The following is a 12,531-nucleotide window of genomic DNA, read 5'->3' as shown; positions in this document are numbered from 1 at the left end:
CCGCAGCCCTGCCCGCCGCTCTCCAGCCAGCCCGCGGCGGCCGGGCCGGGCGTGCTTCGCTCCCTCCCGCGGTGAGAAGGGGCAGGCCGGGCCGGTTCCTGCCTCCAACTTCCCCCGAGTTTGCTCGGGTTTCCCCCTCCCCGCGGGACCCGCCTCGGCTCCAAGTGTTCCAGGAGGGAGGGAGGGGAGCAAAGGGAGGGAGGGTGGGAGGGGAAAGGCGTGTCTTGCCGGGGCTGTTGCCGCCGCCGCCGCTGCCGCTGCCGCCGCTGCCAGAGGCAGATCCGAGATATAAAAGACCTGGCCGGGCACCGGCCGCCGCTCCAGTCCGTGTCGTGGCGAGAGGCCCGCAGCTGAGCGGCAGCAGCGCGGGGCTGGCCGAGGGCAACCCCAATGCGTGGACTATCCGGCGCTGCAGCATGCTGGAGCTACAGTTCAGCTGAAGGGAGTTTGCACACGGCCGGCTGGGCTGGACTGCAGCGCTGCCGTTCCTTATGAAGAAGGCACAAGTGAGTGCGGCCGCGGGCGGCGGGCACGGGGCTGCCGGGCGGGGGCCACCGGAGGTACCTGAGGGCGGGGCGCGGTGCGGCGAGCGCTCCCCGGCTGTGCCCGCGGCTCGGGGCGGTTATCAGCCATCCGGAGGCTGCGGCCGCCGGGCGTGGGGCGGGAGGGAACGCGTAGCGCCCGGCTTCCAGGTGAGCTGCTGCGCTGCGAAGCGGTCCGGAGGAGGAAAATAATAATCGTAATTAAAAAAAAAATATACCGTCGGGTCTTGCCCTCGGCGCCCGCAGAGCGTGGAAAAGTTCCAGCCAGCGGGTCGGATCGGCTCTTTTGCCGTTGGGAGTCTCGGGAGGCACTTGGAAAAATAATAAATCAGTTGCCTGCGTTACGCTGATGAGCGTGGGCTACGCGGACCGGGTGCGAAAACGGGGAATGATTCGAGGCAGGAGCGCAGAAGCAGCGCGGGGTTCGTGCTGGAGGTAGCCGCTGGCAGTCCTTCCTCATCCTCTTCACTCTGCCGGGAAGAACTGCTCTGTGCCCTTGCAGCTTTTGTGCCGCTATTTATTTCTCCGAGTTCTGTGCAGATTACAACTGCTGTGCATATTTTAAAAGCAAGGCTAGGGGCAGGCGACAGTGGAAAAGAGTGGAAAAATCATCTCGTAACAAGAAGTGGCTCAGGGAAACTCTGAAAGTTTTGTGCATCGCTCTGCAAGGTCCCCGTGCCCTCCGCCCGGGCTCATCTCGGTGGGAGTCTGGGCCGCTCGGTGCTGCGGCGGAGCTCGGAGGGTGCGGTGCAGACACGCACACGGCGTGGATCCGGCGCTGGGGCTTCTGCCTCTCCGCCCCCCGTTCTTCAGAAGCAAGATGTGCCTTCCCTGTCTCTTGGCGATTGCCGCATCCCCCACACATTGGCAGCCCGAAGACTTCAGCGTACAGCCACTGGAGAAGACATAAAAATTTAAAACGGGGAAGCGCCTTACTAAAGTCTTTTGGGCAGTTAAATACTTTTTCAAGAAGTGTCAGGAACTAGAAAGACTTCTTTTTGAAACGTTTAAATGTCATCTGGCCAAAGCACTGGAGAATGGACCTGTGCCTGAGGAGATACTAATTGCTGACTGTTCATTTTTGTGATGTTGAAATACAGTGAGATATTATCTGAAATGATCAGTTTTGAATTCTAACAGCATATCTCCACTGCTGGTGCTCCCTTTAGATGACTAAAGGTGCCTTGTGCCTCCAAACTATTGTTTCAGACCTTGTACACAAACTTGGTTCAATATGCTGAATAGATAGTTAATTGGGAAGGGTCTCTTACTGAACTGTAAGAGATGTGTGTGCAGAGTTGCATGCATTCAGTTGATATTGGAGTAGATAACAATGAAGTTGTAAGATGTTATCACAGCCCACAGAAATGTGTGTGTTGGGCTGTTTCTTCAGAGAAGGAAAGAGCTGTTCAGCAATCAATCAGGGATTTACAAGTGCAAGCAGTCAAGTGTTTCATTTCCTATGAACTATAAACTTCTAAAACCAGCAGAGTACTGGAACAACTTCTTATCATGGTGGTGAAGCATCTGTCAGCCTTCAAGCAGTTACGCTTCCTGCTTTTCGGAGACACCAGCAACCTCTTAGCTTTCCAGAGGATTTTTTTCTTTCATTTTAAGGATTAGCAAACAAACATGATACCAAACCATTAATCATTCCAGGGGATCAGAGCAGGAGATACTTCAAGACTTTAAATTAAAACGGTGAAGATCTTTGTGCAAAGAGAGGGCAAGTGGTGTGGACACAAGGAGAAGGACTTAAGCATGTTGCGGCACTCAGCATATTAAAGTGAACTTCTAATCTTTATGCTCTCCTATGGCTACTTTTCTTATTGTCTGGACTGATAGCTGTCATATAGAAGAGAATAGGATTGGAAAGCAAGGAACGAAGTTAACATTTATTAATAAAAATTCAGTATTTGACTTAGTAGAGAAAGTAAGATATGCTACCTTGTTGAGCCTTGAAAATACTCAGCAATATCTGAGTAGTGCTTGAAATAAATTGAGAATTTGATGTTTAAGGTTGTGTTTTATGGGCACAATATGTAAGTAGCTGTAGGAGCAACTGAGTCATATGTCAGTGCAACTGAAGTGCTGAAAGAAAGGAGTCACGCTGAACACTAGAAGTGAATAGACTGATCAGTTTATTTACACCAATCTCAGCCTGACAGACATGGGGAACTACAGAAGCATGTTCCCCTATAGTGTCAGTCCTAGAAGGATCATTTCTGAAACTGTACAGTTTAAGTATATAAACCCTTGGTTTAAATATACCAGCACCTCCTTGATATATATATATTAAAGTGGTAATACTTTTAGAAATATGATTAAACATTTAGGGTCCAGTCATACAAATCCTTTTTCAATGGGACTGTTTCCATGAATTAATCTTATTGAAGGATTACTTGTATGAGAGGATATGCAGGGTATATACTTAGTAATTAAAACTATTATCTGAAGTGAGTTTGTCATTATGCATGCCAGTATTATAGCACATGAACTACCACTGATGCCTGAATAGCTTTTTCATTTGGAATAAAAAAAGGTGATGGAAACTGCTGTGATACAATCTTGTAAAAACATGTAGCAGGTTTCTGATTTCCCTGTCCTTTGTTTGACTTGAAGACAATCTAAATAAGATTAAGTTACTGAGAAATACGCTGCAAGGAGGGGTCAAGCATGGGGCTAACTCTGGCAACTTTTGTTGTTATGAACTGCTTGATCTTTGGTTTGGGCACTTGATCTTCAGCTGTGGTTTGGATGCACAACCTCTTAGAAACCTCAGTATTAGAAAAGCCTTATATCTGAGCTCGTCTTTTTACCTCTGAAAGTGTGTGCTATTGCTAATAGTTAAATGACCTCCTAAAGTTGTCCTGTCCAGAGTATGTTTGTGTCAAGGAACTGGGAGCCTCTGTAGCGATTATTATAAAATAGTACCTGGAAGAAGTGTTAATATGCAAATTGCCTGTTCCTGTCTGATATCGGCAGGCTACAATAGAAATGCAAAGCAGATACTGATTCATCTGTGTGAGCTTACAGAAACGTTATTTTGGTGGAAAGCATAAGCTCTGATCTCCAGTTTTTCTTGCTCATTCTGCAAGAAAATGAACACAAGGCACAATAAGTCACTTTCTGCTCATGGTAGACATAGATCTGCTGCTCATCAGATAGGTAAAGAGAGCTTGCTGGAGTCAGGAATATGTGGTGCTATTCACTTTGAGTAATGGACTTAGGGCTCTTTCCCCTTTTCTCTGGTTTTCATTCTGTTTATGGGAGGCTGGTTTGTGAATACGGCAGCCGAAGAGGACATCTTGGATGGTTTATTCTCCATGAGCTGTCATCTGGAGAATAAACAGCTGATAACCCATAAGACTCAAAGCTAGGGGAATATTTTGTGAGGCATTTGGTGGTTTGTTTCTTTTCCTTTACCTTCTTGCATCACATGTCTGCTAGTTTTTATCCCTGTGAACTATGCGGCACTTGGCTTTGTAGTTTAGACTGAGGCCTCTAGCCCAGTCTGTTCCCGACTCAGTTCTGCCATTGCACAGAAATATAATTTTTTCTTTTGTGCAAGAAATTTCAGGCGTTCAGGTACAGCTCTGCTAGCTGACAGTGCCATTCTCCAAATTTTGCTATGCGACTTAATGGTATGCTGGCTCGTGTAATCACCATATTGTACGCGAGTTAAGAGTTGGCAAGGCACAGCCCTTGGCTTAGGGTGGGCAATGCTCAGTATGCAGTATATAAACACAACACCCATTTATTTGAAGCAAGGCAAGAAAAATCTCCCTACGTAATTCCATTTGAGTGGTGTGGGAGCTGACAGATGAAAATGAAAGCATTTGTTCTCTCCCTGGTCTTCAGTATGCCAACCTTGAAACTCATCAGCCTTTTAAACACACTGCAAATCCTTGTTTCTCTTTCCCGTACATTTGTGGAAAAAGGTGATGGACCAATGTAAGGTGAGTAGAGAGGGTTTAGTGATCCTCTTTGTTTTGGTGGATCGTCCGTTGTTTGTATTGTATATCAAATCAGATGGAAATCTGCAGCTGTGACATTCAGAAGTATTATCAGTGCTGAAATGAGTGACTGCTGGAAGGCCATAAAATATTCCTTTGCTGGATGGTTTTCTTTGCTGGATGGTTTTAATTCTTTGCAATTGTAAATAGTATCAGAGGTTTATTACTATGAGACTGAAAACTGAAAATATGTTACAGTTAAAAAGGAAAAAGTAGTGTTAGGTATTTTAATTGATTAAAACTGATAGCATGCATAATAACTTTGGCTAATGAAAGTAGGTACGCTAATTAAGACATTATTTCCACCGTATGTCTAAATAAAAGCTGGTAAAGGAGTTCAGATTAATGACAACTTTGGATCAAAATAATGCAGGAAATAAATGATCTCTTAATTTTCTATTGTTATCCAATGATCACTAGATGAATGATGCACTGGTTATTTTTTTTCCTGTTTAAACAGTGTTGAAATTATACAAGGTAGATGGATGGGATAACCATTTTAATCTGATCAGGAATTTTCTTCTTTGTACATATTCTTTTGCTGTTGCTGTGCTGGGCAGACTTAAGTTTAGTTGCAAGGTAACAATAGCATCAAGTTTAAGATGTTACTGCTGGTATTCCCTAGTGGAGGCCCTTGTGGTACTCACTGCTAGTACCACGGCTTGGAACACACTGTTTTGCAAAGCGGCTTAGTTCTGAGCTTCTGGATATTCTGTTATCACTTGAAGCCACACTAGACATAAGACAAAGTGGTGCAGGCTGAGGGGCTGCAGAAAGGCCTTGCAGGCCCAGTTCAGTGCTCTCACAATGATCAGAGTTCCTGAAGGGGATCTCTCAATCAGGTCTACTGCAGATGTGCTAGGCCTACATCTTCACTGCTGTTAAAGAGCACTTGTAAATATGTAGGAACTGCTGTATTTTATGCATTTTTTTTTCTCTTCTTCATTGCTGCAAAATTTACTGGATGGAGAATGTCAGGTTCTGGAATTACCCTCAAAGTCATACTTAGCCTAAGCCTCAAGAGCTGCCTTTTCTCCCATTTGTGGTTCAGTGCTGGTATAACAGTCATTCACATGGTATTAATGTTCTATTGCAGATTTTCTTGGTATCAGGCCAGGTATATTGGTATTCCCTTATGCATACTGGCTTCCCGCTGGTTTGGGGCAGCAGAGAGGGGAATCAGACAGAGGTGTGTACCGGCAGCTTTGGAGCTGAGGCAGAGCTGAATTGCAGACTTCAGCTTAGACTGCTGGTCTAGGCTTAGGATGGACTGTCCCAAGAGGATGGATGCATGGTCTACAGAGATTAACTCTGGGTTTGTGAGCAGTTTTGATTCAATCCAGGCAGAAAAAGCCTAATCTAAAAGAATTTACCTGAACACACTTACTGGAGTGAGATAGACTCAGGTTCAAATCTTTTCTTGTGTTGGAGCTCCAGTCTTTAAGGAGACTATTTCCTATCTAACTATCCAGTCTGTCTTGTTGAAGCTGTTCTACTTTGTATAAGCAATTATGCATTGTGCCAGAGGAGGAGAAAAAAAAAGTTCAGACTCTGAATCTAAAGTGTAAGTTAAGTCTTGCTCCAAATCTGAACTAGTCCATGCAGATGCAGGTTTTAACTCTGATGGGTTAAGTCTTTAAGACCAAATTAAGTGAGCTGCTAAGTTTATTTGTTCAGTCTCGAAGGTGGCTGACAGATGAACCAGGAATGTAGGGTGGATTACCTTTTAGGCCATAAGGCTAGATTCACAGTTTGTGAATTATGCCAGCCTCTAAACCTGAAGTCAGAAAGATTTAGGAGTCTGCAAATCAAAGTCTGTAAACATCAGTTGTCCAGTCCTATCTCTTTGTATAACTTGGTGTTTCCAAGAGTGGCCATCCCTGTGTCTGAACCTAGCCTCTGCACAGTCACATTAACTGTCACAGTGTCAATAAATTCTCATCTAGTGTTTTCAGCCGGTATGTTGCTTTTCATTCATTCTGCTGCCAAGCTACAAGGACTTCAGTTCACTGACAGCTTAGCCCACAAATAAATTTAATCTAGTCTGCTCTACCATCTCTTCTTTGAAGTATCTAAAAAAGTTTTTAGAAGAGTATAGCTTAAAGTATACTTAAAGTATAGCTTTAAAAATACCTCACATATAAGAAATCTATTTATTGTATGATGGAACATAAATTCTGCTTGATGTGAGCAGGATCACATGTAGTGATAGTCTTTCCTCCTAAACGAAGAATGCTTTTTTTTTTTTTTTTCCCTTGTAACTACTAAAAGTTGGGAAGGAATCCAAGTATCTCACCCCATTTAACCCACATACTCATACACGCAGGGGAGCTCACACGATACACAAGGAGCTGCACGTGTTAAGTATTCCTTGTCTGGATGTCAGTTTATGTTTGAGCACAAACTTACTTGCAGCGCAGGTCTAAGAGTGGTGTGAACATCTTCTGCTTAAGATATTTGAAAATCTGAATGCGGTGTGGGCACAGCTGAACCTGGGGAATGTCAGGTTCAGCCTAGAATAATGTGTGCAGAAATACGTGTGTATTACTTTTACAGTAGAGACGTAACCTGTGTGTGAATTCACACCATACTTTACCACAGAAGAAAGGCAGAGGATAAATGAGTATTTTAGTGCAATGGAACCTCCTCAGGATAAAGATTTATCTGAGCACTGCACTGGATACTCTTAAATAGTTTTTATCCACTGGATCTATAGCTTTTTCTTTTTGTGCTTTTGTTCTTGATTATGAAAAGTGGAATTCAGTGACAGGTAAAGTTAGTTCTTTATTTTCTGAGGAAAAACTAAGTAATTTTTTTCCCTTTTAAAAAGGGGTCTGAAAAATAAATATATTTCATTTCAACATGGAAGGATGAGAAAAATAATACAATTTTTTCTTTGCTACATTGTACTTGCGAGGAAGCAGCAAACCAATATATCTTCCATCTTTGTTTGCAGTATGATGCATTATCTCTGATGGATTCATAGGTCTATTTGCTAACACTGCAATTACTTTTGAATTTTTTTTTTTTCTGGCAGTATAAGCCAGATTGTAAAACTGATTTTTGCATGTCCTGACAATGTATTTCCATGTAAAACAGAAAAGGAACCCTGTACAAATCATACAGCAACTGTCTTTGTAGGAGTTGCTCCTTACAAAAGAATGAACTTGCAATATGTACAGCACATACTGAAAACTCAGAGTAATGCATTTATGTACAAGGCTCATTATTTTAAAATGTACCTGTAAATCTGGAAGTTTTGGGCTGTGCAGAGAATTGGGCGATTTTCTTCGTCCGTTTCACGTTGATCTAAAAAATTCCTCTCTGTTCATAGAGGTTTCGTAATTGCATATGAAATGGAAGTAGGATATCAGGATGCTGACATTTTTGTTTGAGCTGAAATAATGGACAGAAGTAAGGTGGTGGAGATTTGTTTGAAGACGAGGCATGATACATTTAAATTAACAATATGCTACATGTATGCAAAATACTTCACTATTGAAAAGAAGTGCCTAGAAGTTTAGAGAGGTTAAAATGTATAGACACTAATGGTTTACGGTAAACAAATCCTAAGCTCCAGACCTCAAATTTCCAGCCTCTATTTGTTAGTTAATTGAGAGAACTCAGCAAAATTTGTCTTTTGCATTAAATGATAGGCAGACAATATTAAGCATTATGTCTTTAAACTGATACAGATCTACACATCCGTTGTTCTTGAAATTTGTTTTTCTTTTACAACATTGAAGCATGCACGAATAGGAACATTAGTCAGCCAAATGAATTTAGGAAGCTTGTATAACACTGCTTGGCACCCTCTTTCGTTTGGATTAAAAAATATGTTCTTGAATAAACAGAGATTTTTGGTGGTTATTTTAAAAGGGTAGAAAGATCTCCAATATTCGTAATTGCTGTGTTTTTGAAATTGCAGTGTTTCAGCAATGTGTGGATTGCATTTCCTTTCTAATAGCAGAAACTATCAGTGCTGTAGTTGACACAAGTTTAAATAGCTCTGATGTGTATTATATTCTTTATTTTCAAGGAAATATGAACCTTATTTATAAACTGTAAGTTTAAATACTGTCACTGAAACTGCTTTGATCTTCTTTATTGTAATCCCTGGAAAAGAATGTGCCCTAGATGTGCCATGCAGTCTCTAAATCTGTGTCCTTTAAAAACTCTGGCCATAAGCATACTTTGCCTCAAACTGTTTAGATAAATTTCTTCAGTATTTTTTTCCTTTAAAAGAGTAAAGTGGGAGTGAGAGCACTCTTTGCATGCTACTAAAATCATTGAAAAAATTGTCTTCTAAAATTCAAGGAGGACTAGATTTCATTCCCAAGCAAGGTGGTGTACATAATCCCCTGAGAATTCTCTTCTGCCACAGATGGAGAAAGAATTTTTCCCCTTCCACATATGTGACCAAAATTTCTGGAGTTATTTTTCTATCATCACAATATTATCACAGTGGTAATATTCCAGCTTCTCTCTACTCATTCAGACAGAGAACAATGCTATCCTAATTCCTTCAGGTACCTTTCCTGGCCTCTGCTGCATGTAAGTCACACAGTCTTAAGCTGCGTTAAGAACTTAACATAAAAGTTCTGCACTTCTGGAATCCAAAATCCGGAAGCTTCATCTCTAGTAAATGTTTTCTACAAGTTTCTGGCAGTCTGTCAAGTGGTCATTTTTATATCCTATCAGCTTTTTGAGGCCCAATTCAAATATAAATCTTTCAAATAATCTCTTTTTACTGTATTTCTTCTTGTCTGTAAAAATTAAGGATCTCAGGATTAGAAAGAATCCCCTGTTCTGTGGAATCTGTGCTTTTATACAATCACATACATGTAACCTAACCAGTTATGAAGAGCCACATGAAGTACTGATCTGCTGCTTCTGGAAGTGACGCTACTTCTTCCTCCATAACTTCAAACATTTCCTTAATATATCAAGAAAATCTGTGCTTTTTTTGGAAGATTCAGATATTTACTGAGATCAAAGGAATTTCCTGTAGATGTATTTGTTATTGCTTTCTGCTCTATCTCTTAGCTTTATTGTGTAACAATATAGGAAATTACTGATATGGTGTTTTAATTTGACATTTAAATCAACAGGAGTGAATTTCTTTTTTTTTCTTCACTTCTTTTTCTCATCAGAATTTTTTTTAAAAAAAAAATCTCTTCTCACATATGGGTTTTAGTCAACTAGAGATTAATCAACTAGAGATTTGCCAGTAATAGATTGCCTGCAGTGCTTTTGGTCATTTCACGCTGCAACAGAAAGTTGTTGACATCTACAAATGGTCTGAGACATATGTAAAGTTAATTTGATTGTAGCCTACTGGTTGATTTATATTGAAACATGTCCCTCGCACTTTGTGCCCAAGAATATTATTTCAGTTTCTGCTGAATTGTATCTATTTGAAGTGCTAATTGCCCAACTATCATGTGCTTTTTGCCTTTATTTACTGTGGCATGTTCCTTTTCTTTATATATAGGCTCCATTACTTATTTCAGAGTAAATGGCTCAATTCATGCAAAACTGTGAAGAACTTTTTTCTTGTACATGTTGACAAGTATTGCTTAAGTATACTTGCTAGTAAACTGCATCATCACTTACGAAAATACCTAACTCAAATCTTACGCTGGAATTTTAGAGTATAGGAATTGAAAAACTTATATTCTGAGGAGATATCAATAATCTCAATGATGAGATCTTTCTGTAGGATTAATTAAGTCAGTTTTGTCCTGTTCTTTGAGGAGAGCAATCCTAGGAAATATCTGAGAATTAGATATATAAAACACATAAAATATCATATTGGATCATTTCAATATTCACATGAGTTTTCCTACTAGAACATCTTTAGGAGGTTGCAGCTAAATACGTATCAGAATTGTTTTACCACTGACTGTGGTTCTCTCTAATTCCCGTGAATGATTTTGACCAAATGTAAAGCTCTATAACAGGTAAACTCACTAGACACAATTTACAACTGCATTTTTTTTAATGTAACCCCTCTGAAAATTGTCACTAAAATTAAATAGATATTTTGTTCCATCACTGCAAATGTTGTGAGGAGAGCTGAATTTTATCAGTTACTTGCTAAATTCAAAGGTTTGTATTACTATGTCTCAATTATGTATTAAAATTAATGTTGATTGCATGTTGAAAACATATGTATTTAGTAGGCTTTTATATTTCTCTAGAATTGTAGAGACATAACAATTTCTTCTTTTCTCAGATTATTTTTCCTCCAGGTTTATATGCATCGCCATAGTCCTACAGAGCCACAAACTGACTTAGTCAAACTTTTATTTTGTGTGTTTTACTCTGTAATTTTTGTAATTTTTAAGGAAAATTGCAAGTGAAGCTTCACATTTCTGTTTGAGTATCTGTAGCTCTCTCTTGTTAGCATAGCTCAAACAAAAGCATTGAGGCAACTATTTGAATGGCATTCATATTAATTCTGTGGTCACAGTTCTGTGACAATGAAGTTAGTTGGGATATACACTGTGTCTCTTTGCTCTAAATGGAAAGATTCTACTTGCACATTGACATACATCAGAAGAATATGTCTGGTCTGCCTGGAAACATAGGAGACTTGTGGAGTTAGCAGTTAGACTGTACAACATAATCGTTATCTCTGATGCCCCCTCACCTATCTTCCTCCTCAAAACAAAAACAAGAAACACCCCAAAAAAACCAAACATACACACACACAAAACCCAAACCCACCAAACCACCTGAATATTAGTTATAGTTTATGTGAAAGGCTCTAGCATTTGGGTCAGGATATAGCTTACAATTTGAGTTAATTTTGCAGTGAAAGCAAGATATTCATAACCTGGTACAAATCAGTGATCCTGGCTTTTCCTTTATTTTCTTAAATGTACAGAAACTCTTAACGCATTTACTCATATTTCATTTCTTCAGAATTAATGAATATGTCCAGAGTTTAAAAGAGATTTTTTCTTAGCTGCTTGACTCTATTGTTGTGTTGTCAGTAGATTTGTATTTAAATCAGTCAACAGGAGGAAGGTGGGAACTCTATATTAAGAGCTCAATAAAAGGAATAGAAAATCATAGCTCCCATAAAAGAAATGATTTTAATGTACTAAGATTCATTGTGTTTCAAAATAGGTGAACAATGAGAAAGCACTGAAGCAAATTACTTAGATTGTCTCCCCCAGAAATGGTCTAAGAAGAAAACTAAATAGCCCCATATTGTGTCACCCTGATCATAACTCTTGTCATGGTTTTGTGATTTTTGGTTGTTGGTATTCCACATCATAACATCATGTAGTGAATGTACCTGGTTCTCAGAAGAGGAGGACTACTGCAGTCCCCACGGTACTTTTCTCCTCTGTTACCATTTTCGAGCCGGAGGGAAAAGATAAAAGCTCGCAGTATAAAAACTTGCAGATCACAAGACCTCTTCCCTTTTTCCGCCGTCTCTCGTCTTGGCAGTACCTCGCTCTCCAGCCGTCTTATCGTCGGTAGTAGACATTCTCTCTCTCTGTATTGGATTTATCAGCTTAAATTGTAATTATACTGTATTATAGTGTGTTGTTTTGCATTCCGATATCTTATTTAGTAAATTAGTTTGTTTCTCCTCAGATTGTTGCCGCTGTTCTTTGCTCTCAGGGCCATCTCCTTACCCTTTTTCCCTTTTTCCCTTTTCATGGGGTGTGGACCCATGGATCCCCCATTCCCTCCGTCACGGAACCGGGCCGAACGCCTGTAAACCGTTGACAACTCTCTAAGGAAAAATTGTATAGGGACAGGAACCAAAGTGTATTGTTAATTTGCAACAGGGCAAAAAATTAAGAGGTAATGTTCTTTAATTGTTAGCAGCCTCATATTGTTCAATCTGGAAGAGAGGTTCACAGATTGATGACAACATGTGCGGACTACATAAATTACTCAGGTTAATTGATACTAAAAGAGATTCTGAGGAACTTTTAAAAGGTTTAGAG

At 40.3% G+C, this 12,531-nt stretch overlaps 1 protein-coding gene across 6 annotated transcripts in view; it reads left to right on the top strand.

Annotated features, from left to right (window-relative positions):
• Window positions 218–12,531, top strand: part of KITLG (KIT ligand) — a 56,558-nt gene continuing 44,244 nt past the window's right edge. For all 6 annotated transcript variants that reach the window (XR_002434706.1, XR_002434704.1, XR_002434705.1 and 3 more), the window contains exon 1: window positions 218–506. Coding sequence is in view for 3 of the 6 variants with exons in the window: in XM_021385357.1 (XP_021241032.1) it covers window positions 492–506 (15 nt within the window). In the remaining 3 variants the exon portion in view is untranslated. The remainder of the gene's footprint in view (window positions 507–12,531) is intronic.

This window comes from Numida meleagris, chromosome 1 (genome assembly GCF_002078875.1).
Source record: "Numida meleagris isolate 19003 breed g44 Domestic line chromosome 1, NumMel1.0, whole genome shotgun sequence".
NCBI lineage: Eukaryota > Metazoa > Chordata > Aves > Galliformes > Numididae > Numida > Numida meleagris.
The sequence above is the reverse complement of the archived record's forward strand: the minus strand, read 5'-3'. Positions and strand labels throughout refer to the sequence as shown.